Below are 21,770 nucleotides of genomic sequence, written 5' to 3' on the forward strand. Positions count from 1 at the left end.
TAGCTTTTCACAGCAACTGCAACATCACTGCACCAGGAGCGTCAGTAAAGACCAAGAAGAAGAAGAAGAAACACAGCACTGAGCCTGAAAGCTGATGTACTGTAGGCTGCAAGCAGAATCCTTTATGACCCAGAGATAATTTAATATAAAAAATGTATATCAATATAATAAATGAATCATATTATTAATCATATTATTCATTTTATAAATAATTTTTAACTACATTCAAAAAATAGAAACCTGTTTACCTTTAATATGTTTACTTTAATTAACTTTGATATATTTTTACTACTGTAAACTGGTGTATAAAATCAGGCCGCTTCAAGGCAGACTTTGCACCCTTAACAGAAGTTCAGAAGCTCAAATCACATCAAATCATCAAACGTAATGACAAACGAGAGATGTTTTTCTGAATTTAATACAATCTTTTTTTGTTTTAATATAAATGAACAAGGCTAGATCGGTTAGGAAAATTCTAGCAAATGTACAAGCTAATTGTCATTACAGACCTTGTGATAGTAATTTAGCTTATTGAAAGCTGTATATTAGTGATGAAAACAGCTATTTAGATTCATACAAACAGAAATAATGTATTTATAAACTTGCACCTTTCTGCTGTGGACGCCATCTTGTGGTCAGACGCGGGAACTCATTTGGCAGGTGAACTTTTGTGCTTTCTAGCCGTTGAGTGAACACAAAGTCCCTTAAAAAGCCTTCACATACATCCAAAATAACGAAAACATTAATAAAACTTAATAATATTAAATCTGAAAACAAGAGCAAATGAAAAGTACATAAATATGACTGAACCATGTAGCCTACCAGATGATGATACAAACGGCCATGTGATCTGAAATCGTGCGTAGACCATAGACTGTAAAATATAGGCATAGACATAGAAATTGTGAACGATTTAATTTACTTTCTATTATTTACAATAATAAACTTTTTTTAACTTATATTCCTAATATCTACGTGAGCAGTTAGCACTGTACGCACAGCAAATTTTAGATAGTAGATTTAACTACCTTGGAGTTAAAATTAACACTGCCTCAGAGTTTATATGGGAACCACTATAAGTGTTAAAAATAACACTTTTGAAAGTGTTAACATTGTCAACACCAAGAGAGTGTTAATTAGCAAACTCTTATTGTGTAAAATATCTGTTAAATTTCCGAAAAAATACCTGCAGCTGTGGTTGCCAGAATCTTTTTGTGAAAAACATGGAAGTTTTATATAACTGTATAAATTTACAAAAAATAACCATATTTCATGAACTAATACATTGTTCATTTTACAAAATCATAGCTTAGTGCAAAAAAATGTAAAGTCTTTAGATGCAATAATGTTTTCATGTGTGATGGCAAGTAGCAAACAGATTTTGACAGCATTAGTAACTACACAGTTACCTTTAAACAAAAGAAGATGCAGCATAACACAAATTTTCTCAGTTCATCTTGGACTTGAACAGAGACGCTATTATCCTCCACAATGGTAACACAAAAACCGTTTTGCTGTTTTTCTTTCTTTTTTTTCATTTTTAGATTTTACGGAAAAATACCAGCAGCTGTGGTTGCCAGTAATCTGCTGTTTTTAACATTCATAAATTCAGTTTACAGAATATTTCTGTTAAAAGCACATTCAACAGTCTGTATTTTTTATCGACCTCACACTGCAAATGTTAGATTTGGTAGATCTAACTACCTTAGAGTTAAAATTAACACTCCCTCAGTGTTTATATGGGAACCACTATAAGTGTTAAAATAACACTTTTGAAAGTGTTCAAATTTTTAACACCCAGAGTGTTAATTAGCAAACTCTTATTGTGTAAAATATCTGTTAAATGTATGTCAAAATACTGGCAGCAGTGGTTGCCAGTAATCTGCTGTTTTCAACATTTTACATTCGTAAATTCAGTTTCCAGAATATTTCTGTTAAAAACAAATCCCATTGTCTGTATTTTTCATTCGAACACACTTAAGCCTTAAATTCCAGAGCAAAATCCTCACTAGTGTCCTCACTACAGAGGGCTGAACACTTAGACAGTGATGAAGTTAATGAGACAATTAAGTGTCTAATTAAAGGAGGATTGAGAATTGTTGATGAACAACTGTTAACAAGCAGAATCACTGAAGGACAGAAAAACACAAGCCAAAACCAAAGATGAAATCAACTGAGAAAAAAAAAAACTCTAAATAAAATAATAATCAATAAAAATAAAACAAATTACACAATAAAAAATCTTATTTTTCAACATCTTTAAAAAAAACTCATCAAATTAAACAACTTATCATGGAGCTTCACCTATTACTGACCAGTGACTTTATTTCTGTCATGTGAACAAAAGCTCTTAATGAAATTTCTGTTGTTCATTTGAAGTCACCATGATGGAGGACAGAGTCTGCTTTAGTCAGGTTCTTCAACTTCTTACTATAAATGTCTTCTTCTTTGGCTGCTATAGATAGTGTTAATTACACTATTTAAACATAAAGCATGGAAAGCCGAAAGAAAATTAAAGTGTCAGTCTGAAGTGATTATTATTGATAACATAGCCATCCTTTCCTGCTTGTTTTCTAATTCAATATCATATTAGTTATGTGTGAGAAATACATAATATACATAAATGAAACCACTGAAGCTCCAATAAAATAAAATATTTACAATGAGAATGTTTGATCTATGGCAAAACTTATAAACACCCAGACATCAATAATTAGTCTTTGAATCTCAATGATGGTGACAAACAAAAAAATAAAAATCAAGTAAAAAAAACACTCTACTGAAATATCACCTCCCAAAAACAACACAAAATAAAGGAAAATAAAGAGATTGTAAGAACATAAAGCTGCATAATTTATTCATGCTGCAATGCATGCTGGGAGCTTTGTACTATGCTGGCACCCAGCATGCATTGCGGCATGAACTATGCAGCTTTTTTTATTTTTTTTTTTCAGCAACCACGGTTGAGGTTCATGTCCTGATTCTTGATGCCTGTGTGTTATAATGAGCAAGCTGGAGCTTGAATGTTTAGTGCATGACACTCTAATTATTAATTGCATCCTAATTGTTTGTTGAATTTTCTTTGAAGAGCAGCAAACTGTCAGTAGTATTGTCCCATGCAGCTTTAATACAACTATATTTGCATATTATTATGAATCAACTTAATAAACACCTGAAATTAAATCTATAACAATTAAGCATAAACAGTGTAGTTTCTCATGACCGTTCTTGCTATAACTGATGAGTTTTAGAAACACAGCTATAACAGTCAGAGAAACATTATGATATAAGCGTAAAGCTTCAAGAACTCAAATGAGCAGCCTCTGATCTCTATTATGGTGAGGTCAAATGAAATATTTTTAATAAAAAATCTAAACCTCTGTTCATTGTCAAATATTCTTACAGAAATTAAGTCAAACTGTAATCAGTGAAGCTGCTGATGCTGTTATTTAATGGAGTTGTTTAATCCTCTGTTTTAATTCAGTTGGTTTGGTGTGAGGCTGTGTCTGTAGTTTTATTTCTTCCTTCAATTTCTTATTCCTTCAGTGATTGTGCTTGTTAACAGCAGGTGTTCAACAGCAGGTGTCTGAATTCACTTATTTGTGGTCATTTACTCTGTCTAGTGGACTAAACTAATTGATCAATTTAAGGGCCAGGTGAATGAGGGTGTGGCGAGATTTCAGACACTCTGATTAGTTTCTCAAATACAAGGGTTTTCTTCTTATATGTTACTCTGTATGACATGGAGGCAAATCAACTTCTAACGCTGAGAGGGTTATTTTACCTTTATCTAACTCTAGAATTTTAACACTTTACTCTGAATTACCACAACACTTGAAATTTAACACCAATGAATTTGCTGTGTGGAGGAAACATTTGTGAAATGTGTTTTAGCATTTGAGAAAAACTGTAACACAACCAAGCCTTAAAAATACATTATGGTCCACCCCTTTAATGACCTCTGCTGAGATCTTGAAAAATTACATTTTTATTATTTATTATTTTATTTAGAGTTTTATTCTCAGTTGATCTTATCTTTGGTTTTGGCTGTAATTTGTGTTTTTCTGCAGTGATTCTGCTGTTAACAGCTGTTTATCGACAATTCTCAATCCTCCTTTAATTAGAGACTTAATTATCTTATTACTTCATCACTGTCTGAGTGTTCAACCCTCTGTAGCGAGGACACTAGTGAGGGTTTTGCTCTGGGATTTAGGGGGAAATGTGTTCGATGAAAATTACAGACTGTGTAATGTATTTTTAACAGAAATATTCTGTAAACTGAATTTACGAATGTAAAATGTTAAAAACAGCAGATTACTGGCAACCACAGCTAGAAGGCAACCAAAATCAAGAAGAAAACAGCAAAATACTGTAAAACAGTTTTTGTGTCACCATTGTGGAGGATAGTAGCGTCTGCATGCAAGTCCAAGATGAACTAAGAGTATTTGATGTTATGGTGCATCTTCTTTTGTTTAAAGGTAACTGTGTAGTTAATAATGCAATCAAAATCTGTTTGCTAATTGTACAGACATGAACACTGACTGCGTTTTTATGAGCTAAGCTCTGTTTTTGTGAACTGAACATTGTATTAGTTAATAATATGTGGTTATTTCCCATACATTTTAACAGTTTTATAAGCGTCCTTATTTTTTACGGAAAAATTCTGGTAACCACAGCTGCTGGTATTTTTCCGTAAGTTTAACATATTTTTTAACAGTGTAAATACACTGCATGTGTTGTTTATTAATTGAACCTTTTTGTGTCATTGTAAATAGAAAATGTATTCAAATCTGCTGATTTCTGTAATTTCGTAAGACATTTTCTGTTGTATTTTTTTGTGAACAATTGTTTTTATTATTTACATTTTTTGTTTAATATAGAGAGCATACAGCATATGACTATATCATAAAACAACCCCGAATCCCGCCCCCACCCAGGTAGAATTGTTCTATAATGACAAAACTTAAAGCTTGCTGTGTTATATAAAAAAAAAAATAAATAAATAAAAAATGATGTAAACCTGAATACAGAGTAGAAGTTAGGTACGTACAAATAAATAACTATTATATCATGAGATACATAAAGACCATAAACAGAAAAGCTGTACATTAGAAGGAAGAAACAAAGGATTTGACAATATCAAAAGTTAAATTGCAGGACTTAACAGTTTTTGACTGAGCTCCATGTATGCGCGCTGTTGAAAGTTCCATACAGATAATGTCCAACAAAGATAGGCCCCATTGACGTCTACTCATAATATGAGGAGGGATCCAGCGGCAGACCAACATTTTCTTAGCAGCTGTGAAGGCAGCTAAGAGTAAGTTCTTTTGTTGCATTGAGAGTAACATGTTAGAAAAATCATTTAGGAAAAAGCACACTGGAGTCAATTCTACATCTTTTCCTAACAAAAATGAAGTGTCATGAGCCAGCTGCGACCAAAAGGAGTGAAGTGCAGGACAATCCCAGTAATAATGAAAATAAGTGCCAATTGTCTTCTGTGAGCATAAATTACAATCTGGGGAAGGTAATAAATGCAAATAGAATCGTTTTACAGGAGGATAAGTAGAGTCTTTGCAAAAGTTTCCAATGTATCATTTGATGATTCAGATTTTTTCAGGAGGATGAAATAGTGTCCCAAGTTTGGTCAGAAAATATAGATTCTACATCTCCACTGATATCCTTAGACCAAATAGTAGTAATGGATGGTGGTTTGTAGGAATTTTTAAGAAGAGAGGCATATATAAGTGAAGCAGAAGCAACAGATTTTATATTAGGTGTAATTATCTCCCGCAAAGGATGTGCAATTGTGCACCCCAGGGAATGCCATATGCGCGAATCGAAGATCTAATATGAAGATACATAAAAAATGAAGTTCCTGGTAAACTAAACTGGTGCTTAATGTCTTAACATGATTTTAGGCCTTTATCATCATAAATATCGGCCAGTGATTTAACGTTGCATTTCTCCCAGTGTGGACAGTGAAAAGGAATTTTCCCTGATAAAAAATTATAATTATGGAACAAGGGTGAGTGTCTGTGCCACTCCACATTTGGTTACATTTTTTTTTAGTTATTGACCTCCAGGTAGAAATGAAATGTGTGATGATAGGGCCAAAACGAAGTTTACATTGCCTTAGAGAGAGAGAGACGGGAAAAAAACAAATATTCTAAGTCATGTGGGAAAACAAAAGCTTTTTCAATTTCCTGCCATGACGTAGATACATTAGGATTAAACCAAGATGATAATGCACGGAGGTGAAAAGAGTCTATATACAATTTAAAATTTGGGAACGACCAGCCTCCATCTGTTTTGCTATGCTGTAGAGTAGACAGTTTATTTCGAGGCCGTTTGCCATTCTAAATATAGCGTTTGATTATAGAATTTTAATTTTTCCAGTAACCAATTGGTGGAGATAGAGGAATCAAAGAAGAAAAAAAAATTATTGCAAGGAAGGATATTCATTTTTATAACAAACAGTCTTGCGTGGAGGGAGGTAGGGAGGTGTGTCCAGTTTGCCAGATCTGAGGTGACCTTGGTTAAGTTATTGTTATAATTTTTCAAAACAATATCCTGTAGATATGGATAAATATCTACACCAAGATATTTGAAGGAGTGTACCACGGTAATATAGCCAAATTATGTTGTAGACCCCACATTAAAGTTAAGAGGAAGCAGAGATGACTTTGACCAATTAATGTATACCCAGATAGGGTGCTTAATTTACTGAATAATGTTAAAAACGTGTGGGACTGTTTGAGCTGGTTTATCTAAAAAAAGTAAAACATCATCAGCAAATAATGATATGGGATGTGAGGTGTTCCTAATTGAAATGGGAAGTATTAATTCTGATTGACGTACAGCTTGGGCCAGTGGTTCTAAAGATAGAGCAAATAATAGTGGAGAGAGAGGGCACCCTGGACGTGTGCCTCCTCCAATAAAAAAAGATAGTGAAGATATAGGACCTGTGAGTAAAGTGGTTGTGGGATTAGCATACAGAATTTTGATCATTTTTTAAAAATTAGAATTAAAACCTAAATGACCGCCCAAAAATAGTCTCATTCTAAATAGTTAAAGGCTTTCATTGCATCGAGTGATAGTATAGCGGAAGGAGAATTCCTTTGCTCAGATGAAGAGATTACGTGAAGAAGTCTTCGTAGATTACCTGATGCAGAGCGTGATTTTATAAACCCTGTTTGGTTGTGATGTACGAGTTTGGTCATATGGCCTTCTAGACGGCTGGCAAGGAGTTTGGCATAAATTTTAAAGTCTGTGCCGATTATCGAAAGTAGGCGGTAGCTAGAACATAATAAGGGGTCTTTATCTTTTTTTAATAACAGGAATATAATAGCCATATTTATGTTTTAAGGGAAAAGATCGATAACCAGTTGAACATTGCAACATGTTTAACAAATAGGGACCCAGATTAGACCAAAAATACAAATATAATTCCACTGGTATGCCATCTAGGCCTGGGGATTTCCCTTCGCTCAAGCATTTAATAGAAGATTCTGACTCAGTAAGTGATATAGGTTTATCAATCAATAGGTTTACATAGGTTTAGCAGCTCTGAATCTGTTTCTGACAGATGCGGAAGATTAAGAGTAGATAAAAAGGAAGAATAGGACGTGGGTTCGCAACTAGACTTAGAAGTATATAGGTTACAGTAAAACGAGCGAAACGTATCATTTATGCTTTTTTGATCAGTCAAAATATCTCCATTTTGAGATTTTACTGCAGTAATGTTGGTAAAAAATTTTTACGTAATCTTAATGCCAATAAATGACTAGGTCTGCTGCCTTGAAAATAGTAGTTTTGTCTAGACCTTTGAATCAGAAATTCAACTTTGTGTCTATATAATAAATTTAATTCCTTTTTAATCATTTCAATAGAAACTGCAGGAATGTCAGAAAAAGATTGCTGGTTGATCAACTCTAGTGTTTGCAAAGACTCTAAATTATTGTATTTAGACTCTAAATCAGATATTTTCTTGCGATTACTTTTTGGACGAAAGGATGCAAATGAAATTGAAAAATTTCTTACAAAACCCTTAATTGCTTGCCATAATGGCAGAGGATCCTCTACTGAGCCTTTATTTATATCGATAAATTCACGTAGTTTTAATCTAAATTGCTCACAAAATTTTTCATCCTTTAATAAGTTTGTATTAAAGCGCCATCTTGAGGCTCGTGGGGGATGTTGATTAAATGAGAGCTTCACAAAATTACTAAAGTGATCAGACAAAGAAACGGGGGAGATATCAACTTGATGTATCATTGTAGTCATGGAAGACGAAATAAAAATGTAGTCAATACGTGATATGATTTGTGTTGGGCGAAAAAAAATGTATACGATTTTTGAGAAGGATTAAATAATCGCCACGTATCCACTAACGAAAATGAGCTTATACACTGTTTAAGATGTAGAGAAGAAGTTGTTTGTGAAAAAGAGGTTTTATTTACTGACCTATCAAGGTTGGGGGACATTACAGTATTCATATCAGCTTCCATTCCAATAACTCACAGTCGGATAAATCTGTAAGATACCTAAATAATTTTGCAATAAAACTTGGGTCTGGGCTACATGGGGCATACACTGAAAGAAAAGCTATCTTCCTGATGTCAATCACAGTCTTTATGTAAGCTATTCTACCCCTATTATCACCTTGTCTGTCTAATATAGATAAATTAATTTTCCTCCTAGTGATGATTAACACTCCTTTAGTTTTATTGTCAGATGCAGCAAATGAGACCACCTCATACTATTTATTGTTGCACCTATGAATATCCTCCTCTTGTAGATGTGATTCCTGAACTAAGGCAACATCAAATTTTCTTTGTTGTAATAAATCCAAAAAACTTATGTGAGTCATTAATGCCATTAATATTACAGTTAAGTATGTTCAACTCAGTCATAACTATCAAACAACAAAGTAAATCGGATGGATAATGTGTAATAGAAACACAGCACTTGCATTGTCTGAAGTCTACCTTTGACCCATTTAACGTATTTAGAAAAAAACAGTTACAGCCCAGGGTGAGAACTAACCCTGTACTGTCGCCCACCCCGCTTTTAGTCAGTGACATTGTCATGACAACCTGAACAATATTAACGTTAGTCACCGCCATGAGCCCTTTTGTAACGTGCAAAACAACTGCATATAAACATACTGAGAATATTTTGGGGGTTAAATAATATATAGAAAGAATAAAATGTATTTATCAGGAAAATTAAGTAAGGTGTTCTTTAAGAAAAACAAAAATGTCGGATTTTATATGTAACAGTTAACCTAAAATATATGTATTATTGACAATATCTCTATCGGCTTGTAAGCACAAACAGCAAGTGAAAGACCACCATATTTAGGAGTTTAAAATCCTAAATCAAGCTACTAAGTATTAACCAACCCTTGCAACACTTCCATAGTTGGGGAAAGTCCCGAAAATGAATTCAGCAACTGGCGAGCTTCCTCCAATGAATATAAATGTTTAATTTCGCCGTGTTTCATGACAATCTTTAGCGTAGCTGGACACAGGAGAAAAGTTTGTAGACCTGCATCTTTTAGTTTCTTTCATATTGTAGTGAAAGAGCTGCTCCTTTTTGCTATTGTAGGGGAGAAATCCAGAAAAAAGTTCAGCATTGCACCGTCGTTTGTTTTAACCGGACCATGGCATCTTGCTTCATTCAGAATCAGATTTCTGTCGTTGAAGCGTAGCAGCTTGAATAGAAAAGGTTGGGGCTTGGAGTGATCGCACTATGTTCTGGGATAGACTCGGTGTCCGCGTTTAACCTCTATTTCTTTGTTCGCCAGCGACGGGATCCATGTCAGCAGTGATCGCTTCAGAAAACCGATTGGGTCATCTTTCTTCGTTCCTTCGGGTAATCCTAGTAAACGGAGGTAAGTGCGTCTGCTGCGGTCTTGTAGTTCAGTCACTTGTTGCTCGAGAGAATCCAGGCGCCAAGCGTGCTCGTTAATCATCTTTTTCTGCTCTCTCTGCTCTCCAGTTAAAAAATCCACTTTGGAACATATTTTGAATTGTTGTCACGTGAGAGGAAAATTCTGAGCGCATTGCAGCAAGTTCAGCTTTCAGAATGTCCTTAAATCACTTCAAAGTGGCTGCCATGTTATCCTCCATGTCCATGTCCTCCATGACGTGGTCGACGATTTAGTTTTCTTCTTTATAGAGCATAATGGTGAATAAAAAGCAAGTTTCCCACTGTACGTCATCAACAAAACATATATAAATGAAAAAAAAACTACCCCAAAAGTAACTTAATGAGATGAATCTAAGGGAAAAAGGGGCTTGGTTCTGATTTTCCTCCCCATTAGAAGCTAGGCTGGGCTTACTCCTGTAGTAACACAGGGCGTCGAACGATAGCAAATAAGAGCTAAAAGAGGGTCTGACTGCTTTAAGATCCTTTTTGCTATTTGCACTGCTCGTTCTGCATGGCCATTTCCTTGGGAGTGATGAGGGCTTGATGTGATGTGTCTAAAATCTAGCTTATTGGCTAACTCCTGGAAAACTGCACTTGGAAACTGACGGCCATTGTCACTCACCACCTCATCTGGAATACCAAATCTGGCAAAAACAGCTTTTAGCTTCTGGGTTACACACGATGTGGTTGTAAAAGGTAAGTGCAATATCTCAAGAAATCTGGAGTAGTAGTCTGATACAATTAAATAATGTAATTTCTTATACCCACAGAGATAAACTGCAATCCGTTTCCAAGGCCTTTCATGAAGTGGTGTGGAGATTAGTGGCTCCTTCTGCTGGGTTTTCCTTAACTCCTGGCATGTCTGACAAGACATCACCAAATTCTTTATTAGGGACCGAGCACCGAAACGGTGCGTAGGCCCTATTGGAATTGCTCTGTTTATTATTCTTCTTCTTCTTCTTCTTCTTCTTCTTCTTCTTCCGCGGAATGAATCGCGATTTAGAGGGGCTAAACATGCCCGAAAACTCACGAAACTTTGCACACGCCTCAGAAGTGGCGAAAATTTACGTTTGTTATGGGCTTCGGAAGTGGGCGTGGCAAAATGACTCGACAGCGCCACCTAGAAAAATTAAACGGACGAGCCCCCGATCCATGAATCACACACACGCACGAAAATTGGCACACACCTCAAACACACCAAAACATACGAAAAAGTCTCTTGGAGCCATATCTCAAACCCAACAGGAAGTCGGATATTTTTAACTTCCTGCGGCGAAAAAGTGGCGTTTTTGCCATTTCCAGGCGTCGTATTTTAACGAACTCCTCCTAGGGATTTTATCCGATCGACACCAAATTTGGGTTTTGTCATCTAAAGGCCTTGATGATGTTAAATTGCGAAGCTTTAGAGTTTTCGTCGATGGGCGTGTCCGTGGCGGCCTCGCAAACTTTGACGATTCGCCACGAAACAGGAAGCCGTTATAACTCAGGCATGCATTATCCGATCTGCCTCAAAATTCACACGCTTGATAAGCGTCCTGACCTGAACACGTTTACATGCTGATATCCAGATACAGTTACGGCGCCACCTGCTGGCCACAGGAAATGACATGATTTACGGAGTAACAAACTCCATCCACAAATTTTATCGTATCAGCACCAAAATTGGGTGGTGTTATCTGAAAGCTCTGGTGATGATATATTGTGAAGATCTAGAGTTTTCGCAGAGGGGCGTGTCCGTGGCAGCATGACAAACCTCAACGCTTCGCCATGGAACAGGAAGTCCTTGTAACTCAACCACAAAATGTCCAATCAGCCTGAAGCTTCACATGGTTGATAAACGTCATCTCTTGAACACATCCACATAACAATATTGAAGTGGGCGTTGCAAAACGACTCAACAGCGCCACCTATAAAAATTAAACGGACGAGCCCCCGATCTACAAATCACGCACATGCACGAAAATTGGCACACACCTCAAACATGGCAAAACATACGAAAAAGTCTCTTGGAGCCATATCTCAAACTCAACAGGAAGTCATATATTTTTAACTTCCTGTGGCGAAAAAGTGGCTCTTTTGCCATTTCTAGGCGTTATATTTTAACGAACTCCTCCTAGGGATTTTATCTGATTGACAATAAAAATTGTGTTTTGTCATCTAAAGGCCTTGGTGATGTTAAATTGCGAAGCTTTAGAGTTTTTGTCGATGGGCGTGTCCGTGGCGGCCTCGCAAACGTTGATGATCCGCCACAAGACAGGAAGTCGTTATAACTCAGGCATGCATTATCAGATCTGCCTCAAAATTCACACGTTTGATAAAAGTCCTGACCTGAACAGGTTTACGTGCCGATATCCAGTTACAGTTATAGCCCCACCTGCTGGCTACAGGAAATTACATGTTTGACACTGTAACAAACTCCTTCCACAAACTTTCCCGTATCAGCACCAAAATAGAGTGGTGTCATCTGAAAGCTCTAGCGACGATATATTGTGAAGATCTAGAGTTTTTGCAGAGGGGCGTGTCCGTGGTGGCATGACAAACCTCAACGCTTCGCCATGGAACAGGAAGTTATTATAACTCAACCACACAATGTCTGATCTGCCTGAAACTTCACATGATTGATAAAAGTCCTCTTCTGAACACATCCACATAACAATATTGAATCAGTCATAGCGCCACCTGCTGGCAGAAGGTAGATTGGCTTATAACTCAACCACACAAACTCCGATCTGCCTGAAACTTCACATAGTTGATTAAATTCCATTACTGAAGGCATCTACATGCCAATCTTAAGTCACAGTTATAGCGCCACCTGCTGGCAGATGGTAGTTTGCAGTATAACTCAACCACACAATGTCCGATCTGCCTGAAACTTCACATGGTTTATAAACGTCATCTCTTGAACACATCCACATAACAATATTGAAGTGGGCGTGGCAAAATGACTCGACAGCGCCACCTAGAATAATTAAATGGACGAGCCCCCGAGCTACGAATCACGCACATGCACGAAAATTGGCACACACCTCAAACATGCCAAAACATACGAAAAAGTCACTTGGAGCCATATCTCAAACCTAACAGGAAGTCAGATATTATTAACTTCCTGCGGCGAAAAAGTGGCATTTTTGCCATTTCCAGGCGTTGTATTTTAACGAACTCCTCCTAGGGATTTTATCTGATAAACACCAAAATTGGGTTTTATCATCTAAAGGCCTTGGCGATGTTAAATTGCGAAGCTTTAGAGTTTTTGTCGATGGGCGTGTCCGTGGCGGCCTCGCAAACTTTGATGATTCGCCACAAAACAGGAAGTCTTTATAACTCAGACATGCATTATCAGATCTGCCTCAAAATTCACACATTTAATAACAGTCCTGACCTGAACAGGTTTACATGCCGATATCCAGTTACAGTTATAGCGCCACCTGCTGGCCACAGGAAATGACATGTTTGACACTATAACAAACTCCTACCACAAACTTTCCCGTATCAGCACCAAAATAGAGTGGTGTCATCTGAAAGCTCTAGCAATGATATATTGTGAAGATCTAGAGTTTTCGCAGAGGGGCGTGTCTGTGGTGACATGACAAACCTCAACGCTTCGCCATGGAACAGGAAGTCCTTATAACTCTACCACACAATGTCCGATCCGCCTGAAACTTCACCTGATTGATAAAAGTCCTCTCTTGAACACATCTACATAACAATATTGAGTCAGTAATAGCGCCATCTGCTGGCAGAAGGTAGTTTGGCTTGTAACTCGGCCACACAATGTCCGATCTGCCTGAAACTTCACAAGGTTGATGAAAGTCCTCCCCTGAGCACTTCTACATAATAAATCTACATAATAATATTGAGTCATAGTCATAGCGCCACCTGCTGGCAGAAGGTAGTTTGGCTTGTAACTCGGCCACACAATGTCCGATCTGTATAAAATGTCACATGGTTGATGAAAGTCCTCTCCTGAGCACATCTACATAATAATATTGAGTTTTTAATAGCGCCACCTGCTGGCAGAATGTAAATTGTCTTATAACACAATCTCCACACAATCTCTGATCTGCCTGAAACTTCACATGTTTGATAAAAGTCCACTCCTAAACACATCCCCATAACAATATTGAGTCAGTCATAACGCCACCTGCTGGCAAAAGGTAGTTTGGCTTATAACTCAGCCACAAAATGTCCCATGTGCCTGAAACTTCACATGGTTGATTAAATTCCTCTCCTGAAGACATCTACATGCCAATCTTTAGTCACAGGTATAGCGCCACCTGCTGACAGGAGGAAGTTTGGCATAAATCTGTATTTTTCTTAGTTTTTTTATATATATATCGGCTTATATTATTATTGTTCGCTGTTCTCTGTCATCGTAAGGTCACCGGGCGGCGGTGACCCCGGGTGCGAGGTCCCTATCATCGCTGCTTGCAGCTTTAATTTCCATTGAAATCCCAGGCCACCACACAGACTCTCTAGCCCTCTCTCTAGATTTTGTGAGGCCCAGGTGACCCTCATGAACTTTTCCAGGATCTCTTTCCTCACCACTCTTGGCACTACAATTCTCCTTCCCTTAATCACCAAGCCCTTATACTCCGAAAGCTTTGCTTTTGCAGCCATGTATTCCCTGGCTTCCACAGGAATATGACTAATATGCTGTGGCCATCCGGCTCTGATCAGCTTGATTACAGCTTGCAGCTCACCATCAGCTGCAGTGGCAGCTCTAATGCAGTCCATTCTACTGGGCGTTGCTGGTATGCCATGCAACACCGAAGCCACATAGCAGTCCACATCAGTATGTGTTGTTGTCTCCTCAGTAATGCTGGTTTGCGGTGCTCTAGACAATGTATCTGCTACAAGTGTCTTGCCTGGTGCATACTCAGCTATGGGCTTGAATCTCATTAGGCGCATCAAAAGTCTCTGACATCGGACAGGGACATTGTCAAGACTCCGATTATTAATGAGAGGAACCAGTGGCTTGTGGTCCGTCACTAGTTTGAAGTCTTCTAAGCCACACAAGTATTTTTCAAACTCCTCACAAGCCCAAACACAAGCTAAACATTCTTTCTCGATCTGTGCATACCGTGTTTCTGGTTCAGTGAGTCGTCGAGAACAGAACGCTACAGGTTTCCACTCATCTCCATGAAGCTGCAGGAGCACTCCTCCTAGCCCAAAGCTGCTGGCATCAGCGGAGATAACGGTGCTTCGAGTGACGTCATAATATGTCAGAACTGGTGCGGTTGTGAGAAGCTGTTTAATTTTTCCAAAAGCAGTCTGCTGGGCATGTCCCCACATCCACATGTTTTTCTCCTTCAGGGGCTCATGCAGTGGTTGGCTGACTGTTGAAAGGTTGGGGATAAACCTCCCTAAATAGTTCACCTTGCCCAGCACTCTTTTCAGTTCTTGCACACTTTGTGGTGGTGGCAGTAGTCAAATGGCATCCACTTAGCTGGATCAGGCTGCACCCCAGATTCATTAATCACATGACCCAGGAACCGAAGCTGACTTTGTCTATATGTGCACTTCTCACTGTTTATGTTTTAGCCCCGTCGACTCCACTCTCTCCATCACTTGTGTCTGACAAATGTCATGCTGTTCCATTGAGGAGCCATAGACGAGTATATCATCCATAAAAACCTCCACACCATCCAGCCCTTGTAGTGTCTCCAACATTTTCCTCTGAAAGATCTCCGGAGCACTTGAAATCCCAAAAGGAAGTCTCCTAAAACAATATCTCCCAAATGGTTTGATGAAGGTGGTAAGTTTGCAACTGTCGGGATGAAGAGGAATTTGCCAAAATCCACTAGCGGCATCTAGAGTGGAGAACACTTTTGCACCACTGAGTTTGGCGATTATCTCATCAACAGTGGGTAGCACATAGTGTTCCCGCTTTACAGCCTCATTTAACCTTTTCAGATCAACACAAATGTGTATTTTGCCATTTTTCTACAGAACAGGAACCATAGGTGCACACCACTCAGTTGGTTGTGTTACCTGCTGTATAACACCATCGCTCTCCATCTTCTGCAACTCATCTTTTACCTTCTGTAGCATTGGTATGGGAACACGCCTTGCTGTATGCACAGAATATGGCTGTACTGAGTCTTTCAGGAGTATTTTGACAGAATCCGTTTTGAGTGTTCCTTGTTCACCATTCGCATAATCATGCTCTGAAACCTCCTTAATTGTCTCCTCAACTCTCCTCACCAGGTTCATGTCAGCTGACAGAGATCTGCTTAACAGGTCATTGACTTTATGTCCACGGACCACATAAGCAACAAATGGATAGGACTTTTCTTTATACTGTGCAGTGGCTCTAAATTGACCTAAGCAGGTGAGCTTACAGGGCTATCCAATGTGACGTTAAGTGGCCCCAATGCCATTACAGGAACCAATGTGCTAAAAGTTTCTTCCGCTACAATGTTCACATCAGCCCCTGTGTCAATTTTGAATTTTACAGGGGTTGCTCCAACTAAAAGCTGCACAGTCCACTGCTTTTCTAGTTCCTTTCCATTGTAAACAGAGCCTAAAAATACATATGATGATCAGCACTTTCAGCAAGCCCGTGCAGAGACTGTCAAAAGGGCATGTGCAGGATACATTTTTTGTCGCGTGTACTTTAAAGCGGGGGGTTGAGCGCGCGCCTACTGAAGGGCGGGAGGGAGGGTGTGTCGCGGGGGCACTTTTGATCATTTTGGAAGGGCACTTTCTATCCAACACTAAAAAGGGCATGTGCACTGCACAGGTTGAGCCCTATGTGTGCACGTGCCTGACTTTCAGTGACTTCTGTGACTGACTTGCTGTTTCTACATACTCTTGCCCAGTGCCTCATTTTTTGGCATTTATGGCATTTTCCTTTCCTTTCAGGGCAGCGCTCATCACGTTCATGCTGAGCACATCCACATTTTCTACACTTTGCATGACTGTCTGTTCCAGTTTTGTCTTTATTTTTATATTGTCTTTTCACAGCTTCTTTATTTGTGCTGACAACTGCTCTGACTGCACCCACTGTCTCCCCTTTCATACTGACTTGAGTGGCCACTTCCTCAGATTGCCGTACGGTTTGAATTGTCTGTGCCAATGTGAGATCTGTAATCAACTGCAGCCTGCAAGACAATTCTTTATCAATAATGCCGACTACTATGCGGTCGTGGATATTTTCGTATTGCATAGCGCCGAATTCACAGTGTTCAGACAGCTCGTACAGTGCTCTTATAAACCCTTTTGCTTTTTTTTGCACCCTCTGATGGAAGCGCACGCGCTCATGAATGAAATTCCTCCTCGAAAAAAAGTATCCGTCAAACTTTTCCAGCACAATGTCAAAGTCGGTTTTATGTCTTTCTTCGGCAAAAACGAACGACTTATAAATGTTCTCTGCCTCGCTTCCCATGGCATAGATGGGACAACTTACTTGCATTTTTCCATCCTCCTTATCTAATTTAGTAGCTGTCCGAAATCTCTAAAATCTCTGTCTCCAATCCATCCATTCCATCGGCTTATCAAAGGAAAAACTCAAAGAGGAATTAAATTTTGCCATTGTTTGTCACTTCTGACACCATGTTAAATGACAGAGAGCAGTCAGTTGCTTGGAACATACACACGTTTATTTTCTCAACTTGCCTGCATCCTGAACTCTCCATGCACTTCCGCTTTTCCCAATACCCCTTACCCCTCTAGTTAAAGCAACAGTACAAAACAGTAATGGTATCATTACGTCACAGAGGTCACATATTCTCAAAAACTTGGTGAGTGCAACCCTGATGAAAGTTGTGTTTACCTGAAATATGACATCAAGCAACCCTGATGAAAGTTGTGTTTACCTGAAATATGACATCAAGCTCAAGAAAAATCAGACTTCTCTCCAGACTGAATCTTTTCAGTTCAACCATGATTTGGTGAGTTTTCACTCTATAAAAAGAACAGCAAAAACCAGTATATCCAGTTACCTACCCTCTGCGCTGTCAGAGAAGAGTTAACAAACAGCTGTGGGTTTAGTTAGCTAAGTTATCCTCTAAATTTTATTTTAGGGATGAATTCCCTGCATTGCCAGGGAAGTTTAGCATTTTTCTGCTAAAATCTGTATCCTCTGTTTTAAAGCAAGGAAGATTAAACTTACATGTTAATATTTGTTGTTTTCTTTTTGTTTAGCTTTTTGTGCTAAAGTCTGTTATCCTCTGTGAAGCAGAAAAGAGTACCCTTACGTGCTAATATTTGTTTTGTTTGTGTTTAGCCTTTTGTGCTAAAGCCTGCTATCCTCTGTAAAGCAGGGAAGATTAACCTTACGTGTTATTATTTAGTTTTTTGTTGATTTGTTCTTGTTTAGCGCGAAGTGCTTTCAGTTTGTGTTTGTTTTCTGCATTGCCAGGGAAAGTTAGCTTTGTTAACATACAGTCTGTTGATCAGAAAAGTTTAGTGTTTTGTTTGTGTGGTAACTGAGAAACCTGACTGATCTCCACAAATAAAAGAAGTGGGCTTTAAACTCCTTTGTGATCAGATAAGGAATTAAATCGTTGTTCGGATTACAGATGGACCTAATAGTCACTGAGAAAGTTAGAAAAGAGCTAACTCAGAAATATGAGATCCATCCAGACAAGACTTGATCTGTAGATGAATGTAAAAAAGTACTAGGTGCCAGTATCGGTAAAAACAATGTAAAAGGCATTATCTGCTGTCACAGAGAATTTGATTCAGCATAAGCCACACAACAAGCTAAGCGCAACTCAGAGCTAGAGGAACAGAACAAACGAAATACAACTGAATTTTAATCTTTTTTTTACTTCATTTACTAATATGATTACAACTTTGATTTTATTGTTAGGCATTAACTAAGAACTTCACATCACACTGACTTTAGTTAAATTAGCTGATGTTAACAAATTAAACCTTACTGCAGAATTAATTAACAAAATGACAGTAAATAGTCACACATTTTCATTGACACACAGCAAATTTTAGATAGTAGATTTAACTACCTTAGAGTTAAAATTAACACTCCCTCAGAGTTTATATGGGAACCACTATAAGTGTTAAAAATAACACTTTTGAAAGTGTTAACATTGTCAACACCAAGAGAGTGTTAATTAGCAAACTCTTATTGTGTAAAATATCTGTTAAATTTCCGATAAAAATACCAGCAGCTGTGTTTGACAGAATATTTCTGTGAAAAACATGGAAGTGTTATATAACTATATAAATTTACAAAAAATAACCATATTTCATGAACTAATACAATGTTCAGTTTACAAAATCATCGCTTAGTGCAAAAAAATGTAAAGTCTTTAGATGCAACAATGTGTTCATGTGTGATTGCAATTAGCAAACAGATTTTGACTGCATTAGTAACTACACAGTTACCTTTAAACAAAAGAAGATACAGCATAACATCAATTACTCTCAGTTCATCTTGGACTTGAACAGAGACGCTATTATCCTCCACAATGGTAACACAAAAACCGTTTAGCTGTTTTTCATTTTTCTTTTTTTTCTTTTTTAGATTTTAGGGAAAAATACCAGCAGCTGTGGTTGCCAGTAATCTGCTGTTTTTAACATTCATAAATTCAGCTTACAGAATATTTCTGTAAAAAACACATTCAACAGTCTGTATTTTTTTATCGATCTCAAACTGCAAATTTTAGATTTAATAGATTTAACTACCTTAGAGTTAAAATTAACACTCCCTCAGAGTTTATATGGGAACCACTATAAATGTTAAAATAACACTTTTGAAAGTGTTAAAATGTTTAACACCCAGAGTGTTAATTAGCAAACTCTTATTGTGTAAAATATCTGTTAAATGTATGTCAAAATACTGGCAGCAGTGGTTGCCAGTAATCTGCTGTTTTCAACATTTTACATTCGTAAATTCAGTTTCCAGTATATTTCTGTTAAAAACAAATCCCATAGTCTGTATTTTTCATTCCAACACACTTAAGCCTTAAATTCCAGAGCAAAATCCTCACTAGTGTCCTCACTACAGAGGGCTGAACACTTAGACAGTGATGAAGTTAATGAGACAATTAAGTGTCTAATTAAAGGAGGATTGAGAATTGTTGATGAACAACTGTTAACAAGCAGAATCACTGAAGGACAGAAAAACACAAGCCAAAACCAAAGATGAAATCAACTGAGAAAAAAAAAACTCTAAATAAAATAATAATCAATAAAAATAAAACAAATTACACAATAAAAAATGTTATTTTTCAACATCTTTAAAAAAAACTCATCACATTAAACAACTTATCATGGAGCTTCACCTATTAATGACCTTTGACTTTATTTCTGTCATGTGAACAAAAGCTCTTAATGAAATTTCTGTTGTTCATTTGAAGTCACCATGATGGAGGACAGAGTCTGCTTTAGTCAGGCTCTTTAACTTCTTGTTGTAAATGTCTTTTATTTTGGCTGCTATAGTTAGTGTTAATCACACTATTTATACATATAGCATGGAGAGTCGAAAGTAAGTTATAGTGTCAGTTTGAAGAGGTTATTTATGGTAACATAGCCATCCTTTCCTGCTTGTTTTCTAATTCAGTATCATATTAGTTATGTGTAAGAAATAAATAATATACATAAATGAAACCACTGAAGCTCCAATAATATAAAATAAACTAAAAACAATATTTACAATGAGAATGTTTGATCTACAGCAGAACTCAAAAACACACAGACATCAACAATTAGTCTTTGAATCTCAATGATGGTGACAAACAAAAAATAAAAATCAAGTAAAAAAAAAACACTACTGAAATATCACCTCCCAAAAACAACACAAAATAAAGGAAAAGAAAGAGATTGTAAGAACATAAAGCTGCATAATTTATTCATGCTGCAATGCATGCTGGGAGCTTTGTACTATGCTGGCACCCAGCATGCATTGCGGCATGAACTATGCAGCTATTTTTTTTTTAGCCACCACGGTTGAGGTTCATATCCTGATTCTTGATGTCTGTGTGTCATAATTAGCAAGCTGGAGTGTGAATGTTTAGTGCATGACACTCTAATTATTAATTGTATGTAATTGTTTGTTGAATCTTCTATGAAGAGCAGTAGACTGACAGTAGTATTGTCACTTGCAGTTTTAATACAACTATATTTGCATATTTTTATGAATCAATTTATTACCCTTTATTTATCACCTGAAATTATATCTATAACAAATAAGCACTAACAGTATAGTTTATCTTGACCTTTCTTGCTATAACTGATAAGTTTTAGAAACATTAGTTTATCAGAATAAAGCTTCAAGAGCTCAAATAAGCAGCCTCTGATCTCTATGATGGTGAGGTCAAATGAAATATTTTTAATAAAAAAATATAAACTTCTGTTCATTGTCAAATATTCTTACAGAAATGAAGTCAAACTGTAATCAGTGAAGCTGCTTATGCTATTATTTAATGGAGTTGTTTAATCCTCTGTTTTAATTCAGTTGGTTTGGTGTGAGGCTGTGTCAGTAGTTTTATTTCTTCCTTCAATTTCTTATTCCTTCAGTGATTGTGCTTGTTAACAGCAGGTGTTCAACAGCAGGTGTCTGAATTCACTTATTTGTTGTCATTCGCTCTGTCTAGTGGACTAAACTAATTGACTAGTTTAAGGGCCAGGTGAATGAGGGTGTGGCGAGATTTCAGACACTCTGATTAGTTTCTCAAATACAAGGGTTTTCTACAAAGGTAGATACATGTTACTCTGTGTGACAAGGAGGCAAATCAGCTTCTAACGCCGAGAGGGTTATTTTACCTTTATCTAACTCTAGAATTTTAACACTTTACTCTGAATTACCACAACACTTGAAATTTAACACCAATGAATTTGCTGTGCACTGGTCAAATTAGAATGTTTATGAA

The 21,770-nt window shown here is 37.3% G+C and overlaps 1 protein-coding gene and 2 long non-coding RNA genes across 4 annotated transcripts in view; 1 reads left to right on the plus strand and 2 right to left on the minus strand.

Annotated features, from left to right (window-relative positions):
- The window catches only part of LOC103911105 (uncharacterized), a 150,726-nt gene that overhangs the window by 38,499 nt on the left and 90,457 nt on the right, over positions 1–21,770 (minus strand). The window lies entirely within an intron of this gene.
- The window catches only part of LOC137495618 (serine/threonine-protein kinase pim-3-like), a 58,965-nt gene that overhangs the window by 2,077 nt on the left and 35,118 nt on the right, over positions 1–21,770 (plus strand). For both annotated transcript variants that reach the window (XM_073951347.1, XM_073951348.1), the window contains exon 2: positions 4–112. In XM_073951347.1, the coding sequence (XP_073807448.1) occupies positions 95–112 (18 nt within the window). In that variant the 5' untranslated portion in view covers positions 4–94. The remainder of the gene's footprint in view (positions 1–3; positions 113–21,770) is intronic.
- The window catches only part of LOC141385588 (uncharacterized), a 30,962-nt gene continuing 26,710 nt past the window's right edge, over positions 17,519–21,770 (minus strand). Inside the window, exon 5 of the long non-coding RNA XR_012406290.1 lies at positions 17,519–17,838. This is a non-coding gene — a long non-coding RNA (uncharacterized lncRNA). The remainder of the gene's footprint in view (positions 17,839–21,770) is intronic.

The sequence above is a fragment of the Danio rerio genome, chromosome 5, assembly GCF_049306965.1.
Source record: "Danio rerio strain Tuebingen ecotype United States chromosome 5, GRCz12tu, whole genome shotgun sequence".
Classification (NCBI taxonomy): Eukaryota; Metazoa; Chordata; class Actinopteri; order Cypriniformes; family Danionidae; genus Danio; species Danio rerio.